Raw genomic sequence first — 22,536 nt, 5'->3', positions numbered from 1 at the left:
ATTTGGCTAAATGGATTAAAAAACTCAATAAAATAAGGATAAAAAAAAAGACTCAATTTCTTTTTTCTTAAATTTTCATAGAGCAAATATTTTTTGTGACACTGTTCAAAGTATGTTTTATCTTTTTGGTACATGCATAGACCCATATTGCACGTTTCTCACATGTATCTTCTTCTATGAGGTTTCTTCCTTCTGCTACAAAATGTACACTGCCTGGATCTAAATTTCACTGGTATATGTCCAGCGTTATTTAGTTCCTTTTCATCTGGCACATGAAATTTGTGGGGTTTTTATGTTAATGGGGGGGGCTGGTCTTTTTGGCTTTGGTACGAATCATTCGTTTCCCATTCATACTTATTTTATTCATATTTTGTCCCAGAATATTCAAAAAATATTTTAAATTTAAATAAAACTTTACGCAATTTCTATTTTTAATTATAGCAAAGTATATTTACATTAAATTTAAACCACAGGAAATAATTTATAAAATCACAGTACTAGCTTGGGAAGCAAGTGTGTTGAGGTTGGAGAAAAGTCTCTGGAAAAGAAAGGCCTTTTTACTGGGAAGGTGCATGTATTGTTTAGTAGTAAAATAACTCTGTGGTTTCAAAACTCGTTATCTATATCCGAGTTAAAATAAACATTTCTATTTGAGAAGCAAGCAAACGCCATTGTGAAGAGCAGTGGTTTCAAAGCGTGACCACCGAGCCTCTAGAGCATTGTGAGACAATGCTCTAGTGGTGCAGTGGTCGTGCCCTGAAACCACAAAGCAAATGCCATACATATAGAGGTTTTTTTTTATATATGCAGTTTAATTATTGCTATTTTTTATTGTTTATGATAGAAATCATGATGTGCGATGAATAACTTTTGAAATTTAAAGTTGTTTATATTAATAAAAGGAAGTTAATTTGTCTCATTGAAAACGAATTTTAAAAGGCATCCGATTTGAAGTACTAAAACCTAAAACATGTACGATTCTGCAGTCATTTTGTGTTATTTAGAGGTAAAAGATCAGTAATCAATTGATTTTCACTCAAAAATTTTGGAAGGAAGAGGAAAAAAAAAAAAAAAATTCAAAAATTGCTGGTTTCAGGGTGCGACCACCGCACGTCAAGGGGTTAATGGACTCTGTTACAAAACTGTAACTGTCCACAATCTGCCATTGAAAAAAAAAATCTCAAACTGAGTTTTGTTGGCATATCCAACAAATTGAGAAATTCTCAAAATTTGTATTGCTAAAATCCCAAACCCTCTGGAAAAGAATTCACACCATCTAAAATGTTCAAGTGTTGAAAAATATATATATATATATTTTATTTTGAAGTGTATTTGATTGTGCTGAGTAATTCGTACATTTGACATTCTTTCTATCTTTATTTGTCTGTAGTAGGAGGAAGTTTTTGAAGTACACCCGTATTGCCATCGAGCCTCACGTAATCACCTGTAATAAAAAAATAGAATGTTTTAACTACATGATATAATAATGCAAAAATATATTTTTTGTTTTGCTGAAAGATATCATTTAGTCAAGAATTTGCATTCTGCAGCATATTTAAAAGGAAAAAAAAAAAAAAAAAAGACATACTTCAAACCCTGATTTTGATTTTTAACATCTCTTAAATTAACTTCAAATTAAAGTTTCACCAATGCTAAAATATTGGACGTGTATCTTTTTTTTTCCCTTAAAAAGTGTTCATTAAATTAAAAATTAAAAGAATATGATGAAGCATAGATGTTTTATGAATTCTTCAGTGATTCGAAGAGTCCTATTAAGTGTTATTTTGCGACAGTAATCATTATTTTCATTGCATCTACTGTTTCTTTACACTGTTGGATCCAATTGAAAAAAATTTATCAAATCATTAATATATTTTACAGAAAGTGAAACTCTCAGAAGAAATATAAGAATTTTTTTTTAGCCATATCTAGATGTTGTGTATTGAGAGTTTCATAGTGCTTTCTTCTTTTGTAGATGTTTGTTCGGTTTATATTACAAAATTCTGGAACTTCATTTTGATGCTAGTTGTTCGTATTTAAAAATGAATACAAACTGTTAAAAACTGTTTAATAATTTAATTTTTTTCCTGCAGTGAATTGCTTTCCGTTTCTTCTTAAATTCTTTTTTGTCACTTTCATTTTAAGTTTCAGCATAAATTAAGAAATTTTTAAGCTGTTCCAGCGACTCTGAATTTCCTAACATTCACACCAAAATAACAATTAAATAGGTTGAAAACGGTTTATAGTTTGTTTCTGAAATAAATGAGGTTATGTTTATTGGAATTTATTTTAATCATCAAAAATTCCATAACTGTCATTATTTGCAAATGCAAATTATAGAGGTAAGATTTTTTTTTTTCTCAAATTTTACTCACTATAGTAAAAAACAGCTATTATCACATATTTTTAGAAATGTTATTTTTCTTTTTAAATATAAAAAAAGACCAAATGTACCACTTGTATTATATTTATTTTTGTTTTAATAATTGAAAAAAATTTTAATTCTTTCAAATGTAAATCACCAAACCTGTCTGAACCTGTCACTTACCTGTCTGAAACTTTCCTGTTGCTCCATGCATTCCTGCAATGCAAGGTATACCATACTCTCGACTAACAACAGCTCCTGAAAAAGATACATATCATATTTTAGAAGTATAGCATCCTGTCTGCTTCCTATTCATCTTATCTTTAATCTCTGTACGTTTTAGTTTTCGTAAGATAGCAGCATAGGATTGTTGCCCAGCAACAACTGGTGGATTATTTGATTTGATTTGAAGAAAAATAAACGAGTTGTGTTATTTTTCTTAAGTCATCATGTCATCTAATTTTATTGATTTAAAGAGTTAAAAGTTTATTACGGTAAAAAATTAATATAAAATACTCACTTCAGGAGATTAAGAATAACTTTTTGGAGATATTTAAATTTTTATAATAATAAACTTTCTATTCGATTTAGGGGCCCAGGGCAACTGCCCCATATGCCCCTGCCTTAGTTAGGCTGTGATAGTACAGTCAAAAGTCGTTAATCCGGACTCGTCGGGACTTCGGCGATTCCGGATTATAGATCATCAGTTTAAATATGGTAAGATGGCATGCAGAAATTAAAAATATGAAACCATAATTTATGAATTAAAGAACAATTATGATCTAAAGGGTATCAAAATGTACAAAAAAAAAGCTTAATATTTATTTGTTTACTTTATTAAACATTTCTTTCAATGTAAGTTGTTTAAGTTGCTTCGTTTTATGTGATAATACTTTCTCTTTAATTCTATAAACAGACATAATTTCTTGTTCAGTTACAAAGTTCTGCTGTTTAAGTCAATTGCTGTGTCAAGAATACCGACTAATTTGTCCATCGAAATTTTTTCGTTTTCAATAACCTCTATGTGACTTTCTTCACTATCGGAAGCGAATTATAATGACGAGGAACTTGATTTAAATCATATCAAAGACGGAGTACATCGAGATGAAATACTACATTTAATAAGGAATTATAAGCCAAATAAAATAAAAACATCTGCCTGGAAGATAAAGATAGTGCTGACAGATCAACTTCCAATTCATTGCGCGCCGCAGCGCCCCCCCCCCGCCGCCGCAGAGCAGCGTGAAATTGATAAACAGATTTCGGAATGGTTAGAGAAACAAAGGATATGCCTTTATCCATTTTTTGCAGCAATTCCACTTTTTGTTTGATGGACATCGAAACATACTTTCGCTTTGTAGATCCTTTGGGAGCCCCAGCATCGGAAATTCTATTTGACATAATCGAAAGCTCAAGCCTACTTTTATAAAATTGCTCTAACAGTCCGCAAAAAATAATAAGCCGAATCCATTTCGAAGATTTAGGAACAACGCAATCTGCAACATTAACTGAAATAGATAATTAGATAATTTTAGCTTATATCGTCGGTTGTACATTAAACGCGCATGCGTAAACGTATTATGAGCATGCACACATGCATATGCGCAGCCGTAAAGGTCCTATGATCATGCGTCAACGCGACACATGCGCAGAAAGTTTGTAGCTTTGAGGTCCGGATTATGGGTGTCCGAATTAACGACTTTTGACTGTATATGGTTAATTTTTCAAACACTCTAAATACAGCTTTTTTAAATTTCTGAAAGCACAGTCAATAATTGCTCATAAGTATACATTTTTGTCATCAGTTTTAAAATTTTTGTCATTTTTTTTAAACAAGAGTTTCCTTAACAGAGAGAACAGTTTCTTTATTCTCGCCTGATTTGTTCAGTTCTTAATTGGTTAAAGGAATGAAAAAATGAATAATAAATACCATGAGAAATGAGTCCTCCTAATTCCGTTACAACTCCAGCCAGTACCGGAAAATAAGGGGTCCAACCAACATCTGTGCTGTAAGTCACAAGAATCTCTTTGGGCTGCAATGAAAATTGTAATCCTTTATAACATATGTTTGGTTGCTAAATGGTAATGAATTCAGAAATGTGATTATTTAATCTATTATGAGCTTTCTACAACCAAGATGGAAATTCAGCATTTAAGAATATACTAAAGAAGTAGAGGAGGAAAATCTATCTGATCACCTTAAAAATCTACTCTTATCTAAGGCTGCTTCTTCTGCCTAATTAAAAATGATTTTTATAACTAACATTTTCATTAATAGAATACTTATACTAAAGAAGTAGAGGAGGAAAATCTGTCTGATCACCTTAAAAATCTACTCTTATCTAAGGCTGCTTCTTCTGCCTAATTAAAAATGATTTTTATAACCAACATTTTCATTAATAGAATACTTATACTAAAGAAGTAGAGGAGGAAAATCTGTCTGATCACCTTAAAAATCTACTCTTATCGAAGGCTGCTTCTTCTGCCTAATTAAAAATGATTTTTATAACTAACATTTTCATTAATAGAATACTTCCCATGCTTGTATGGGAAGGAACAAGAGAAATACACGTATACCTTCAAGAGACTTGCTTCTTCTAGAGTGATTGCTACATGTACAAAACCTTCAACTACCCCTTGGCTCACTGGAATGCCTGAAAAAAATCTTGTTAATAAATAAATATTTTAAACTATTTCAGATTAGCATTCAGTTATTTCTGAGCTTCAACCAGTTTATACCTTTCATCATAAAATTTGCATCCGTAGGAACTACAGGAACCTCTACCAAATTCATCTGGAAAAAATAATAATAATAATAAATCTGAAAGCTTTCGGATTTTATGTGTCACACAAATAGGCGTGTTTTTAAAATTTTATTAATTTTTTTATTTATTCATTCATACATGCATTTTTCGAGAGCATTTGGGCTAAAAATATTAAAATGCGGCATATCTTTAGATTTTCCGGTAGACAGTCTTGCGCGCTGGAGATAAAAATGTTTTATTTCGGCCACTGTCCACTTTGAAATCATTGAGTTCGTTAATCAGAAACTCATTTCAGTTTTACAAAATCTGAAATAGATAATAAAACAGATTCAAAATTCGGGTTTCCAGGTGCCAATGTTCAGGTGGAGGACTATATTACTCAACATTTGATGGCTCTGGGTATTGTATTGTTTTTTACAATACAAGAAACATACATACATTCATGCAGATTATTCATTACCTAATTTCTTTAAATATACAGGGTGATAATATCTGGTTGCAACAATTTAAAAAGTGATTCGCCATTTATAGGGAATCAACGCATAATGCCAAAATGAAATATATAGCCCTTCTGGACAAATTGCCCCTTTGGGCTAATAATAATAACTTACTTTTCCTGAATGGCAACAAAATTGAATGAGAAATGAAATAACGCATTTACCAAGGAGATTAGTATAGCCTCCTTGGTATTTACAATGAACAACGCAAAACTGCGTCTCAAGACTAAGGGCCCATTTACACTAGCTTAACTTTGCTCCCGAGAAACATATGCAAACTCCACTATTTTGCTTAGCCTAAGCTCAGCAGCCAGTTTTGAAAGAGAATTGACATAAACACCTAAAATTTTATCAACCCAGAATATTTTTAGCCCAAAGGGCTATAAACAGGGAATCACTTTTTAAATTGTTGCCACCAAATATTCTGAATTATATTTAAAGAAATTAAATAATGAAGAATCTGCGTAAATGTGTTTATGTTCCTCGCATTATAATAAAACAGTATCTAGAGCCATCAAATTTTAAATAATGTACGTCTCCACCCTAATGTGGTCATCTGAAAGCCCAAATTTGGAATTTGTTTTATTATCTATTCATATTTTTAAAGCATTTATGATTTTTTGATTAAGAAGCTCAACGATTTCTATGCAAGCAGTGGCAACCCTGTACGGGGGGGGGGAAAGAATTATCTCCAGGGCGCGAGACTTGGTATCGGAAATTCTAAAGATATGCTCTTTTAAACATTTTGTGATATTGCTGTTGAATTGAATTTTATGCTTTAAGTGAGAAGAACATGATATTAAATAAATAAAGGTAACTCGCAAAACGTTAAAAAAAAGACTTTTTGGGCGTAATCTGAAAAATTTTAGATTTATTTATTTTTTTCCGAACGGCCGTATTTACTCGCGTAATAGTCGCACTCCCGTTTTGAAGCAGAAAAAACTGTCAAAAGTGTACAATATTGTGCAGTAGATTTTCCCGTATAATAGACGCACTTGGATTTTCACAATAAAAATTAGAAAAAAAAAAAAAAAAAAATGCGACTGTTATGCGAGTAAACACGGTATTTAAATCCCGAATATATGAGACGAAAGCTTTGGCCAATCACAGACGTGGAAACAATCGGGAGATTTTTGTTGATGATACATGCGAAAATATGGCGGAAGATTTGACTACGTCTGACCGCAAATTATTTGCAGAAGTGCAACAACAACCGATTTTAAGGGCTAATAGAAGAAAAATTATTATAAATCTACTTTATTGTGCGTTGTGTGCATTTAAGACAACGAGTTAGTTCTCCAAAATGCATTATTAAGATTTACCAAGCGATTCGAAATATTGAATAAATGATATAAAATTAATAACCGTAACTGCTCAAATTAAAGAATTCTTTGATGAATATGTTTCATATCGGTGTTTCGGCAGTATAGGCGAAAAACTGAACTTTGATATTTTTACCAGTTGGACCGAAAGTGTAAAAAAAACGTGATTGAGTGTAGAAAATGTTCATTGCAAGATATATGTTCGTATATAAATCGTATGGATGGTATAAATGTTCGATTTCTGAAACGAATATGAAATTGGAAGAGCAAAAGAACTGAACTATATAGATGGTTAGAACTATATAGAGCCAAAGAACTGTATAGAATTACGTGAGATGAAAGTAAGCATCGAATTACAAGGTATGTTCGAAAGATTCGTGATTTGCGAAGAATAAAATTGAGCATGTGTGACTTTCGCGAATTTCGTAAATGTTTCGTTTCGTTGTTATACGATTTGAGTTTAGATAACTAGAAAGATTGGTTGAAGCTACGAAGACCGAGTTATTAGAAACAGTTAAAGCAAATAAATGTTTTGCTCAGATCATTTGTGATTTTCGCCTGTTTTAGTTGCCTCTAGGAGAAGGATGCAAGTATTGTCATTTGAAATTGACAAACAGTTGGCGCTTCGAAGATGTATTACACATGTATTCGGCCATAGCGAGAACTAAAGGTAAGTTTTATTACTAAAATTTATAATGAAAACAAATATTGGATGTGAAATAGTGGATGCTCGGAAGATTTGATAATTTCGTTATTAGGTAATGACATTATTGTGGTAGCTTTATTTTCGTCGATCGGTCAGTTTTCTGGAAACGTTACATTTTGTAAAACTTCAATCAGTGTCTGATGAACGTGTGATTTTTATCTTCCGATCATTTGTTCTCTGTTTCTGATTGCTACCTGTTGTTTTTAAAATGGCTTTTTTTTTTTTTTTAAAGCAACTCTCTTTTATTTTAATTACATTGGACTGTATATTGAATTTACAACTGTTCTAAGTGGATCGGGATATGGCTGGTGCGCAATGGTGAGAATCCCGAAGTTTGTACAATTCTCTGGTATTTTAAAGCGAAAACAGATCTCTGTATACATAGTATTATATCATATTACGTGCAATGCATCATTTTTGTATTTTTAATTTCTACTATTGTCTTAGTTGTAAACTGTATTTTTAATCATGATTTTTGGTTTTAAATTGGATTTTTCATTATTTGAGGGGGGGGATATGTTGATAACGTTTTTCGACTTAAAATATCGATAGTTTAACGATCTTTAAGTCAAAAATCGAGTCGCGAATACCTATTACTAGAAACATTTTTTTTGTACATTTTGTATTTTTTAATCGTTATGATACATTAATTTGACTATGAATTGTTTAATATATTTATAAAACTTCTGTTTTTTATTTCCTCGTGCGAAATAAAGGAAGTTTTGTAATCACGAAAATTTTCGGGCATCATACATTTCAACGAAAATATCCATTTTGACCTCTGTGAAATGCAATTTAACTATATTTTTGCGCGATATCTGTACGTAAGGACAGAATAAGGACTCTTTTTTTTTTTTTTTTTTTTTTTTTTTTCCCAAAACGAGTTGCAAAAAGGATTTAAAATGAATGTAGAAGAGATTTTTTCGTGACTTTTGTACATACGTATGTATGTTATCTCGCATAACTCAAACTAGTAGTCTCAGAACGTTGAAATTTCTTATATAGGACTGTTATAACATAATTGTGCACCTCCCTTTTTGGTTGCAATCAACCGCACCAAAAGTATATATATATATAATTACAAAACAATTCTTTTGTAAACAAAATTTAAACATACCTAGTATTTTCGCGCATTAAGCTGCAAAAAAATTATCATTAAAGACAAAAGTAAGAACTTTAGAACCAATTGTGCTTTAAAAATGATTGAATTATGTTTTTCGTATCTTCGGATTAAGGTTTTAATGCCTTTAGTTTAATCTGCATGCAATAGTTGTATAATTATCGACAATTTAGGTTTTAATTTAGAAGTCAAACAACAAAAATCAGCGTTATATTTATAAATTTTTACAGGAGTAGTTTACAGTTACAGGAAGCTCAGCTGCCAAAGCGCAAATGAACAAGATAAGATATAGTGACTAGATAAGATAAGAATGGCTAGACAGGAGTTTAGCTACTGGCGCCATCTCAGTAGCTTAACTCCTGTCCAGCTGCTGATTTTTGTTGTTTGACTTCTAAATTAATATTTGTTCGGCGTATTATTTTATCTTAATTTAAAAGTTGTTTAAGTGCACAACTGCTCTTGCAAAGCCTACTTTTTACCATAGCAGCCATATTTGTTTACATTTGTAACTTAGCAGAATAGTGAATTAAGTCAGCTTCTGCATCTTCAGTGTGTTTTTGTCAAGTGGGATCAAAAGTAAACTTTCAGTTTTGTGCACTCAGTTTGTGAAAAAAATTTGCCTTCTTACCCGCTGGCCGAATTGCTTGTTTTTGCTCATAAACTCTAATTTTTATTGTAAAAATTGTTTTTTTTTTAATTGTTTTAACTGTATTTGGTGTTTTATATTTTTATAGTATATTTTTCAATTTTCGATAAAGATATTTTGAAGTTTTATGTATTTTTGCCTTGCCGCGAAGTGAGAACTGAATTACTTAAATGACAGCTATATCTCTAACGAAATTCGAGGAAATAAATTTAAATGAAATGCAGCAAAAAATGTATATAATACGTGCAAAGGAATTCATGTGGTGTACACATCAGACTTTTTTAACTTTCGACGTTGTGGTGTGGTGTGTGGTTTATTTAATTATGGCAAAGCACACTAGGGCTATCTGCCTAGTACGTTGTGTAGCAGATGCTATGCAGAAACCCGCCAAAACAGGAAATATTGCGTAAATCAAAGCGACCTGATTCGTTGGCGACAGTAATTCTTAGGTTTTGAGAATTAAAAGTGTAAACGGGTGTCCTCCCTCGGGATCGCAAGTTAAGATCGAGGCAATTTTAAGATCGATAAGGCAATTTTAAGATCGATGCTCCAATTTTTACCGATGTAAATGGACCTTCTTATAGCCCGTTTATGCTAATGAAGCAAATTAACGCATCGTTATATTATTTTTAGTTTGCTACACAAGAAATTGATGTAATAAATTTTCTGTTCTTTGTTGTAGCTCTAATAATCTATGTCATGTTAGAGATTCGGTTTTAAACAATCGACTAAACGATTTTTTATTTTGCGAATAAGTAACGAAAATTTCAAGCCGGGCTTGGTTTTCGCAGGGGCAGATGAAGCACTTTTCTCGGAAGCACTTCCGCAGAGAACCCGGTAAATGTAAACATCGCCAACTTTGGCGATAATAGTTCAAACCTGGTAACCCATCAGATTAATCCTATTCGCTGTTCGAAGTTCTCTTGCGTTCATTTTGTTGAATTATCACTGTCGTTGTTCGCATTTGCAGATTTATATTATTCTTCCCTTATTTATTATTATTTTTTCTAAATTTTGTTACAACGAATAGAGAGAAATATTTTCGTAGATGATGCCGGTTTTTGGGTTCGGGATGAAAGGAAGAATATATGGCGGGAGGGGTGAATGCTAATTTGTAACACGGCTGTTCACGTTGTGTTCTTAATTTTTAACAGCTCTAAGAACCATGAGATTTCCAACCTCTAAAATAATTTGTTTTCGTAGGCCGCAAAAATGTGCATTTTAAATAATTAATGCTTTTATTTTTATTATTGGTTATTGTCATCTAAAATTATGAGAATAAATCAATTTTTATGGCGTAAAATTTTAACAAGATAATATATTGTTAATGCTTTTCTAACAATAATCTTTCAGAGGATGGCAGGTGTGACATAAATCTATGATTAAATTGAAATAAAAAATATTATGATTATCTAAGATGACAGAATAGTTTGATGCATCACCATGGTCATCAAAATTAGCAAACCACTGCTGGTGTAAGGAATATATTATTTCCTGTGTTGACTGGAATTTAAGACAAATTTTTTTTCTTATATCACGTTTAACCGGTTAATTTCAGTATATTAACACTAATTTATATTTTTTAAATTAATTTTTATTTTCGTTATAAATGCTTATATATTGTCTTATGCTTAATAGTATAGTCTTTTCTATGCTAACTTGAATTTAATACAAATTTATTTTCGTATATCGCTTTTAACTGGTTAGTTTTACATCTACATGCTTATTATTTGTGAATTTTTACTACCATAAGCTTAATATATTGTTTTGTCTGCTAACTTGAATTTACATGCACTAAAAATCACGTTTACGGCGCGGCTCATCGTCGATGAAACGCGAGCTTGGCGAGTAAAAATGCAACGGCGCCAACGGGTTCTCTGCGGATGAGAACCCCTTTTCTCGGCTTGAATTTTCAAGCTGACTTCCAATCGTCCTACCAGTATTTAAAATAGCTAAAACTGTATGTATTTTTTAATTGTAAGACTTTAAGGTATAAAATTAGAAGCACGAATAAAATGGTAAACTTTTATTTCAAACGAAAGGAAAAACTGCGATACAAACACTGGACCTTTGTCTTTTACACATGTTCGCTAATGATATAGTTTAGAAAACTGAAAAAATTGCATTACGGTCTGTTAACACTTTTGTGTATATTGCGAGAGTGAAACAAGCATTCATTAGGAAAAATGACGGTTACTCAAAATGTTACATGTGGAATTTAATGAAACTGACCCACAGTGTAAAACACATAGTACGGTATAAAATAACAAGAAATGAAATTATTAGACAATATTGGTATTACAGAAATTAGCATATGTATAAAATGAGCAAATCGGATGTGTCAGGTTTGGTATAGGAAAATTGTGATGTGTGATGCTGTCAGTTATGCGGTCTGTCGCTTCTGTAGGAAGTGAGCTCCTACAACTCCTACTCCTTGCCACGCTTGCAACTGCTAGAGCAGTTGCAAGCCTGGCAAGTGTCTGAAGAGGAGGACTGAAAGCATCCCAATCATGCTCGATAGGATTCAGTTCCGGTGATCGAACTGCCCACTCCATGCGCTGAATTGTTTGCTGCTGAATATAATCATCCGCGATGCGAGCCCTCTGCGGTCTAGCGTTATCGCTCTCTAGCAGAAAATTGTCACCTATTGCCCTGGCATAAGGGTGCACATAAGCATCAAGGATGTCATCTCTAACAGGCATGAGTATTCACGGCTCCACGTGGAAAGACGTGGAAGTCTGTGCGTTCACACAGAGAGATATCACCCCAAACACAGCACACTGCCTCCTCCGTATGCATCTTTTTAACGAATGTTTGATGGATGATAACTAGTTCCATGTCCTCTCCTAATCAAATATTGCCTACTATCGCTTTGATGGCTAAACCTGGACTCATCCGTAAAGAGAACAACACTCCACTGATCAGCCGTTCAGTGGACATGCTGACGTGCCTACCTCAAACTTTTCTTTCTATGGCATGACGTGAGTGGTTCGCAAATGGCTAGTCGCCTCCCGTACAGACCTACTTCGTGAAGCCTTCTACGCACGGTTGACGTTGACACCAACCTTCCGGTCTACAGGAAGGGGGTATCTGGAGTTAAGTCGGATTTACGGCTGTGTTCCTTCGCGCGCATTATAACAAATATCGGTAAACGGCGCTCGTCGTAGTTTACCGATATTTGTTATAATGGCTGGCCAACCTCGGCTGAACCTCCTGTATGCCCGAATATGTGGTTAGAAATTGTTGCCAACGTCTATACTACCAAAGCCATCTGACCACTTTTGTCTGACTTTGTCCTGCTTCTAGCATCCCAAAAGCTCTCTATCGCAGGTTCTTCGGACAAATGATAACTGGAGATTATTGTTACGAATTGGCTATTCCAGATTTCTTATCTCAGTATACAGCAAAATTTGCAGGCTTGCCCTCAAACATGCAATTTTGTGCTTCTCGTAAATGACGTGTTCCGATTGCAGCGTCACTAATTTGCATACTGTTGTTTTATCCAGCAACTTTTATTTGACTATATATTCAAATTTTATACAGATTGGCTTATTTTTGAACACGTTATCGCTATTTTTATGATTTTTCCTTAATTTTTGGAAACCAGCATATATAAAATACTTAGTGTTTGGGAAGAATGTATGAAATATTCGAATTATTTTCATATTATATGCTTTCCCTAGATATGCGTAAAATACTGAGGATATATACAATGGCAAATGTTAATTACACAAAGTATTGACGAAGAGTATTAAAAACGCTTGTATTGAAAAATTAGGAAAAGACTAACAGGCATCACAACGATTCAACAACCAATTATCACGTGGTTCCTACCAGTTATCTTACTTTGTTCATATCGCTCGCTAACTTCTGGTAAGCATTTCGGTTAAGAAAACACTGTTTTTTTTTGGGGGGGGGGGCGCAACAGTGGCTCACATTTTAAAGTTTGCCGTAGAATCGTTGTTGCATACGGGGAGGCCACGATCTTTATCTGACACTGCCTTTTGCTCTGTTGTATTCATACAGCAACAGTCTTTGATGAATAAATTTAAAGTACTGTATTTCGTCACTTTCGAACAAGGACTAAAACGCAAATAGAGAATTCTGCATCTGAGATGAGCATTGAATGACACCTGACATTCAATTATTCCTGACATGTATCCTGACATGTTAATCCTGACATGTATTAAAAACGCTTGTATTGAAAAATTAGGAAAAGACTAACTGACATCACAGCGATTCAACCATGGACCTTATAAGAAATATATAAGGTCCATGGATTCAACAGCCAATTATCACGTGGTTCCTACCAGTTATCTTGCTTTGTTCACATCACTCGCTAACTTCTGGTAAGCATTTCAATTAAGAAAACGCTGTTTTTTTTTGGGGGGGGGCGCCTCTTCTTATCCATTCCACATCGACAGAAACTGGATTAAAATGAATTAAAATGTTACATAAGTTAAAATAATATGAAATAAAAATGAACAGCTACAGAGCGTACTAGAAGTTTAATTCCCTTGAATTAACTTTGAAAAATAACGAATTATAAGGTCATTTCTTCGAAATGCTTTATAAAAAATGTACTTTACGTGAAATATAACTTGCATCAGTGACGTATACTAAAACAATTGAGAAGAAAACATTAGAATAGAGGGGCTTCGTAACAGATTTTGCCCTGGTCTCGAGTTTTGCAAATCGGATCCTGATTCAGAACTCGAAATTCTTTAAGGAATTTAAATAAATCAAGGACTCTAAGAAAAATTTGCTCATACGGTTGTAGAGCTATTAGGTTATGTTTAGACACCTGGTTGTAGAGCTATTAGGTTGTTATTAGAGCAGTGCCCTCACCTGGACCTTTCGAATACGCGCTGAATGTGCTACCATTACACCACGAAGGCATTCAGAAAGGTGGAAGAAAACGCCTTATATACTCCCCTTTTAAAGGGCGACTGAGGACTAAGGCACCCAGTCGCCAAATTCTGGTGGTATAAAGACGTGAGAAATGAATAGTGCCCTCGCCGAGACACGAACTTGGACCTCTCGAATACGCGCCGAGTGTGTTACCTTTACACCACGAAGGCCTGCAGAAAGAAGGGAGAAGATACCTTATATGGTTTTAGTGCGGTTGGCATAAACAGAAATAAGTCAAAATTATTATAAAACAGAAAATTATATTCTGCATTGAAACAATTCTGTTTTTGTGACTTATTTTACTTGTCTAACAAATCAAAACAAACTCACGAAATTCTTCGTGGCAAGTAGTACAAAATTGCCCCTACCGTTGGCAAAAGCCTTGAGTACCATATAGGTGACAGTACAACTTGAGTTCCGCCCCCAATTTTGATGGATGCCCCCCCCCGCAGAGACGGCTTCGAGGGTTTTCAAAACTTCTTCCCTAACCAGCAACCTCTCGTGAGCACTTTCGGCTCGCCGCATATTTAGAGTGCTCCCGCGCCTCATAAACATTTACACACAGTATACACTTAACAAACATCCACGCCTTCTTCGAACCCTGGCCCTTCGTTACGGTAGTCAGCATTGCTAACCACTACCCCGTTTGGGCGGCTGAAACAATCCTTCCTGTGTTAAATGAATGCAAATGAGTAAACAGCTTGAATTACAAGAAATTATGTCGACAAGCAGATGAAGCAAAGTCCATGATGTTGTATTTAAATTAGGTTAGCGGGAAGTATATTTTTCTAGTAATAATCAAAGCGATATCAAAATATACACCATTTAACACATGATAATTCACTTAATTTTTCTGCTTTCGTGCTTTACTTATTTCAAATAATGGACGACAATACACTAAGCTCTGAAAATTTTAAAGAATTTATTGTAAAGAACTGCTGAATTATGAAAACGTAGTAAAATGAAAGTTAATTTAAGAGAGAGTTTCAAATGGATCCACCTAAGCGACATACCATTACTCGTATTAGATAAATTTGAAGTAACTGACACTGCTCAAAACGACCACAGAAATGTTCTAAAGTATCATGAACAGTTCCAAAAGGCAAGAAAAGATGTAAATATATCATTCAAATCGAAGAAAATCGGACCGTATGATCGAAGCTGAATTTTAAAATCGCTTGTCCACTACATTTTGAAGCATTGAAAAGTTACATTTTAAGAGTATTTCATGTTCTGTGCGAAGACTGATCCGGACTATAAACAGTCCAGTTTTGCAAATGGTACTTGGCAAGATGTACAAAATATGGACAGTTTTCAAGAACGAACGTTTGAACCGATCAGGGTATGTATGAAGAAGGAATTTACCAAAAAATTGTCATTTCTGAAAATTATTTGAAATTTTGAAAACAAACCATGTGTTAATAAATACTGATTTCATAATCACCAAAACTGGATACGCAGTGTTCTAGGGCATTTTGTATATACATTGCATATTTCGCACAAAGCGTAGCTTCACATTCAACAAGTAGTTCGATTTTTTAAATCGGGCAAAATTTATTTAAGAACAGCACTGATTTTTATAGAAAAACTTCTACTTTTCGTGGGAATTTAACACTGTGCCTTTCATATTCCAAGGCTAAGGTTTATTTTGCTAAATATTATTCCATTCGCCAAGTCCATCAGCGGCCGAACGGTAAAGTCGCTGAACACTGGTAGTTCGGTCCCAGCCACCTAACCGATCTAGTGATTAGCGTCGTTGCCTGCCGTGCCGAAGGGCCCGGGTTCGAATCTCGGAGAAGGATGTTAGTAGATGTAGATATATTATTATTCCACGCCCACCATATTATTATTATTACATAGTGTCTGTGCGATATGGGAGCACTCTAAATATGCGGCGAGCAAAAAGTCCTCTCGAGGAGTTGATAGTAGGGAAAGAGGGGTGAGAGACCCTCGGACCCGTTCTCCGGGGGGCTCTCCGTGAGTGTTTTCGTGGTTTTCCACATTTGTAACGTCTATACGAGTCATTTCCCTTAGAAAGTCCTCCACGAAGACATCCTTCCTCTTAGGCAAATAGGCCCACCAGCGGCCGAGCGGTAAAGTCGCTGAACACTGGTAGTTCGGTCCAAGGTTCGAATCCCGCGAACGGGCTGGCTGCATGGGTGTTTTCCCCATGTGTAACGTGTATACAAGCCAGTTTCCCTTAGAAAGTCCTCCACGAAGGCATCCCTCCCCTTAGGCAGATAGCCATCGAGGCTTTGCCGTAATTAAATAACCTAACCTAACCTAACCTCTTAGGCAGATAGCCGTAGTGTGTCAAAGCAGTCTGATAGTTTGCCTGTTTCAGAACATCTTAAAAATTTGTATCATGCATTAAGTTTTTTTTAAGCAGAAAAAAACAGCAGTGCGTATTTAGTATAAAACACAAATATATAAAATATTTACAAATAACACTGCGTAGATATTTTATAGTTACTTAAACGTAAATGAAGCACACTTTATTTTATTATAATACGGAAGTTTGCATTAATTTTTACAGAAAGAGGTTTTGAAGCAAAATTTGTTAGCGTTTCTATAAAACGAAGCAGGAGAAAAAAAAAAAAAAAAAAAAAAAAAAAAAAAAAAAAAAAAATTCAGATACAGTTATTAATTTAGTTTCCGCTATTATAAGTATAATTGAAGTGTATTAAATGATTTTAAATGAAAATATTTTCTTTACTGACAAATTTTAGCATATTGTTTTTATTTCGATTTCGACTGCATTTTCCTTTCATTTTACTCTTTGAAAAGGAAGTTAGTATAAAGCATTATAGTTAAAATTTAACTTACAGGTCTTGGTACGCCCTTCATAATTTCTGGAAAAATGTATTTGCAGAGAACTGGATACCTCCTTTGTCTCTGAGTTGCTCTGAAGGAGAAAATCTTTAGTGTATAACATATTTACAGCAAGATCTGATTTTCATAATTACGTGATTAAGAACTGTAATTTTCGAATGTACTTTTTCTAAACAATTTACCTACAGTGATGAAAATTACAGTGTTATTTTTATAGTCATATTTAAATCGCAATTAAACTTCATTAGAATTTGTGTACTCAGAAATGGGAACGGGGAAAGACTATTAGCTCGTTGTTTAGTGGCGCCATCTATTGTGTAATGCTTTAATTGACTGAAATATTGATGCCTTGATGCGTTACATGGTGGTTAGTGATCTTGAAACTTGAACTTCGCACCAGAAGAAAAATTTAAAAAAAAAAAATAAATAAATAAATAAATAATAATCTGAAAGGATTTATATATTAACGCCGCACCAGAAGGTTTGTTAAGGTTATTTTTTATTCTCTCACTGAGTTCGCATTAACATTCTACTCTCGGACTAATTCCTGCTAAGATCCCCCTCCCCCATATATATACTTTTTACTTTTTATTGTGTGGTCTAGAAACGAAACGTCTTATCGAAAAGCGCAAGTGCATTTCGGGATCTGAAGCTAAAATTTGGATCCGTTTGAGTGCGATCTTTGACTGGCTTCTGAGTTTTTTTGCAAATGATACTGTCACTCTTAAGCAAACATCATGACCATAATCATGGCTATTCTTCATAAATGATTAGCCGCTTGCCCGATCACGCGCCTAGAATTGTTATTATAAAAAAGGAAGAAAATATATATATAATGATTTTAATTTAGTTACTGCCATTTCTAGGGTCTAGCTGATAATTAACAATAATAGGCATGAAGACCTACGTTTATTCTTTTAAATGACTTACTTCGTTAATCAATAAAAGATGAGTTGAATGTAAAAGTAGGTGGTAATTCACTGGCGCGTGGGAGATACAAATTATTTTCTTTCGGGCAGTCGCAGTATATATTTCTTTTAAATCGCCGATTTTATTGATTAAAATTGGAAGCCGAATATTTTAAGCTTTGTCGAATGGAAACATATTGTTTTTATATCGTTGTGTCATTCAAAATTTCATTAAATTGGCACAAAACACAAAATAAATAAAAGCAAATACACACAAAAAAATAATAATTATAATCTGAAAGGATTCATATATTGACGTCGCACCAAAAGGTTTGTTAAAGTTTTTTTATTCTCTCACCGAGTTCGCATTTTAACATTCTACTCTTCTACTAAGTCCTGCTAACATCCCCCTATGTTTTTTTTTTTTTTTTTTTTTTAAACTTTATTATTAAACGTCGAATTTTTTAGCACTTGCGTGACATAAAATTCAAGAGCAAAATCAGAAGCTTTTTAAAGCAGTATATTTTTATAATTACTGTTTACAGTGCTAAGCGATGTCATTATTTTCTATTTCTTTTTACTAAGTCTTTTCTCAGTGCATCATATTAATGCTCAGTTTTCTTAATAAGATGACCTACACAACTTTTTTGCCGTTTTGACGTTTTTTGCCGTTTGTGTTAAGTCTTATCTTCTGCATTTTGATGTTACACCGAATTAATGATTGTTAAAAATTAGTTAATATTTTAACTGTTTAGGGAAGCAATGCTATGATTTTTTAAAAGCTATGAAAAAGTAAGCAAAATGATATGCAGTGTTCCTACAGACAACATAAATGAGTTTAAAAATTTTTGTTTCTTTCCCCTTTATGGAAAAGGGACCGGTTTCGCCTTGAAGCCGGCGCCCGTCTAAAGCATTTAAAATTAAACATTTCCTCATTTATATTTACTTTGATGGAAAGTATCTAAAAGTAACCCAAACTGCAGATTACACTAGTAAATTACTGAACAAATAATAAAGTAAGTATTGTTTGTATAAACATGTATTTTAAATTATAAATAAAAAATTTTAAAACAAAAAAAGAGATAAAAAGTAATTAATAACCAAATAACTAATTTTTGTATAGACACACATTTTTAATTATAAATTGAAAATTTTAAAACAGAAAAACAAGCAATATAATTTTTTCAAGTCAATTCCTACTTATGTCAACAAAGAAAAATTTTTAAAATGCAAAAAATAGATAAATAAATAAAATCAAAAAATTAAAAAAATTAATACGGGAAAAAATGTATTGGTATCAAGTGTCATCCACTACAAGTTTAAAAAAATGTATTTGGACTTGAGTGGATGAATAAAAAGTATTTTATCAACGATTGAAAATTTGAACAAGATATAGGGACAGTGTGAGCTAATAGTAGGAGTTTAAAAAAAGAGATAAAATTAACTAATAATGAAGTAACTAATGTTTGTATAACCACGTATTTTTAATTATAAATTTAAAAAGAAAATTAAAACCGAAAACAAAGACATGAGATGGAAATGGAAAAAAAATATATATGTATAATTTTAAAAAAATCCTCATATTTTTAAACAAATAAAATCATTTTCTATGAAATTTTTCAAAATATATAATGTCTTTTTGAAACATGCACAAACCAACATTACCGGTTTGACACATCCACCGAGTTCTGTGTGGCTTCTCGGTGGTACTGCGATATGCACATTTTCGTGACTTGCATTTGGATAAAACTACGAAATATTTTGCAAAGTTATGTTAAAAACTAAGAAAATTATATATAAAAATAAAATAAATTTAGATGCATACAAATATTTTACTATGAGCTATAAGCATGAGAAAAGTGTCCGCTAAGAGAAACAGAATAAATGCAGCTGTAAGTATTCTTCAGTGTGCTCTGTGTCTCTGTGAAAAATAAGAAATATTTTCCTTCTCTCAAAAGTCCATACATCATCACCTTTGAATCTACTGAAACGAAATTCAGGCGAAACTGTTTACAGCAGAGATCCGAAATCACTCAGCTATTGTTTATTTGCTTTGCGTTTTGAAATTTCGCATATTTGTTGTAAGTCATAATAATACAAATTGTGGTGTAATGTCACATGTGATGCTTCGTCCAATGTCTCAGAGGGGTTGTGGTTTCATAGTGAAACCGCGATGCGATGAAAAATTCAAAATCAATAGGGTTCCGTTACTTTTTTTTTTTTTTTTTTTTTTTTTTTTGTGAACTAAAGACATTTCAACAATCATTCATCCCTTATTATAAAATATATTGTGGAATATTTACAAATTTTGGGGCTTTTTATTTTGAAAATAATTGAATCATTTATGAAACAACCTACGTTTTGAAGCCTTCGTATCAAATATTAGCTACCCAGAAAAGTTTGGTGCTGCCATCTCTTATCAGTTTTGAGAAGTAACTCAATTTTAGCAACCGTATTGAGAAAATGAAACGAAATTTCCTAAATAAAAAAAAAAAAAAATGTATCAAAATGCGGTTGAAGTTTGAAACAATGATTTTTCAAAAGTTAAACCGCTCCAAATTACTTTTTGAATGAGTACAGCAATTTTTATACAAAAAATAAAAATGAAATGAGTTTTCATTTTTATTTTTTGTACCACAAAAATATTCAAGACAACATAGGAAGCAATACAATGAAATTTAAAATAACTACCTGGCTAATATTTTCGGCGACCGCGTGTTTAGTAATTCTTTGATTTCGTCCATAGTCATGAAAAACAGTATATCGTCTTCAGGAATACGTCCTTCAAGAACAAGGAGTTTAGCGAGATACCAGAATGCTTTTCTCCATTCGTCGATTGCTTTTATGCACATAGACTGGTATAAGAAAGGATTTCATAATTACATATAAAGTTTTTCAAGTTACTTTGCGCCAAAATGAAGGGCTTAGAATGTTTTAGTGATCTTTCCTCAGATTTTAAAACATTAAGTTAAATTGTAACTTATATGACCGTTCAGTCTGTTAGCCAAAATAAATCATGAGTAAATATTACAAATTATATTAATTTGTTTCATTATATATATATATATATATATATATTACCTTTGTCAGTTCCCGATTCTGCACGCCGAGACGGCTCATTGGAAGTAAAACTTTCAGCATTAATCTAAAAATTAAAAAAAAAAAAATGATCTGTAAGCTTTCAGATTTTATATTACGTCCAAAAGGGCATTTTTTTTAACGTTTTGTGTGTTACTTTTATTTATTAAATATCATGTTCTTCGCACTTAAACCATAAAATTCAGTTCAACAGCAATATCCCAAAATAATTTTAAAATGAGCATATCTGTAGAATTTCCGATGCACAGTCTCGTGCGCTGGAGATAAAATCGTTTTCTTTTTTTTGTACAGTGTTGCCATTCCTCGCTTTGAAATCGTTGTGTTCTCTAATCAAAAACTCATACATGCTTTACAAAATATGAAACAGATAATAAAACAAATTCCAAATTTGGCTTTCAGATGTCCATATTCGAATGGAGGCCTACGTTATTCAAAATTGGATGGCTCTAGGTACCGATGTTTTTTCACTATGCGAGAAACATACATACATTCATGCAAATTCTTCATTATTTAATTTCTTTAAATATAATACAGGGCGATAATATTTGGTGGCAACAATTTGAAAAGTGATTCAGACTCTTAAAGTTTTGGACGTAAAATGCTAAAACGAAATTAATAGCCCTTCTGGGCTAACTCTTTTTGGGTTAAAAATTACTTTATAAATAATATGTCTATGTCTTATCATTTAGTAAGAGGCAATCGTATTCTTAGATGTAGTTAAAAGTAAATGACTGATATTACAAAAGTAGTTTCAAAATATCTGTTATTATGCATTTATTATGTACACTCTGCATAGAAAAAAAAAAGACAGTTCTATATTTCTCATCCTGATGGGCTGATTCATGAAATTTAACTTCAGGGTATGTATTAGATTTATATATAACATTATTCTAACATAGGTATTTTGACATAAAATCGGAGTTTGGCTGAAATGACATACCGATGTTTTTCCCATTTTTCGATTTTACGACTCAAATTATGCCAAAGTGCCTAATTTTTTAAAAATCGCATTAACAGTTTTTAAAAATTAGCTCTCAAAATTTTATCTCCTCAATGTTAATTGAATTGGCTGTGTATCTATTAATATATCTTTTTTATTAAACTTAATTGATTTCTTCTTTCACAATTCGAAATTTAGATTCAATCCAAATAAAAAAATTTTAATAAATTTTTGGAACAATTTTTTATATTATAGCCTATAGCATTTTTTACAATCGCTTTAAAATAGATGTATTTCTAGGCGTACCTGCAAAAATTTAGAATTTTTTATTCGAAATTTCCCACGATATACGTGAATTCATCAACTGGAGCGTTTAGAAATTTGGCATATGTGTTGTAAGTGATAATAATGCTAAATGTAGCTTA

At 32.7% G+C, this 22,536-nt stretch overlaps 1 protein-coding gene across 7 annotated transcripts in view; it reads right to left on the bottom strand.

Moving 5' to 3' along the window:
* LOC118193483 (uncharacterized) overlaps nucleotides 1-22,536 on the bottom strand; it is a 180,881-nt gene continuing 158,345 nt past the window's right edge. The window contains exons 33-40 of one of the 7 annotated variants that reach the window (XM_035364582.2): nucleotides 21,154-21,217; nucleotides 20,764-20,927; nucleotides 17,159-17,237; nucleotides 5,105-5,159; nucleotides 4,943-5,019; nucleotides 4,296-4,398; nucleotides 2,549-2,623; nucleotides 9-1,444 (exon numbers count right to left, since the gene is read on the bottom strand). In XM_035364582.2, coding sequence (XP_035220473.2) covers nucleotides 1,377-1,444; nucleotides 2,549-2,623; nucleotides 4,296-4,398; nucleotides 4,943-5,019; nucleotides 5,105-5,159; nucleotides 17,159-17,237; nucleotides 20,764-20,927; nucleotides 21,154-21,217 — 685 coding nt within the window. In that variant the 3' untranslated portion in view covers nucleotides 9-1,376. Of the gene's footprint in view, nucleotides 1,445-2,548; nucleotides 2,624-4,295; nucleotides 4,399-4,942; nucleotides 5,020-5,104; nucleotides 5,160-17,158; nucleotides 17,238-20,430; nucleotides 20,551-20,763; nucleotides 20,928-21,153; nucleotides 21,220-22,536 lie in introns of those variants that run through there. The other 6 variants (XM_085812559.1, XM_085812560.1, XM_085812561.1 and 3 more) reach the window with 6 other exon arrangements.

This window comes from Stegodyphus dumicola, chromosome 3 (assembly GCF_044657685.1).
Source record: "Stegodyphus dumicola isolate Sdum_Otavi_A_Nest chromosome 3, ASM4465768v1".
NCBI lineage: Eukaryota > Metazoa > Arthropoda > Arachnida > Araneae > Eresidae > Stegodyphus > Stegodyphus dumicola.
Note: the sequence above shows the minus strand (reverse complement) of the source record. Positions and strands in the feature narration are given on the sequence as shown.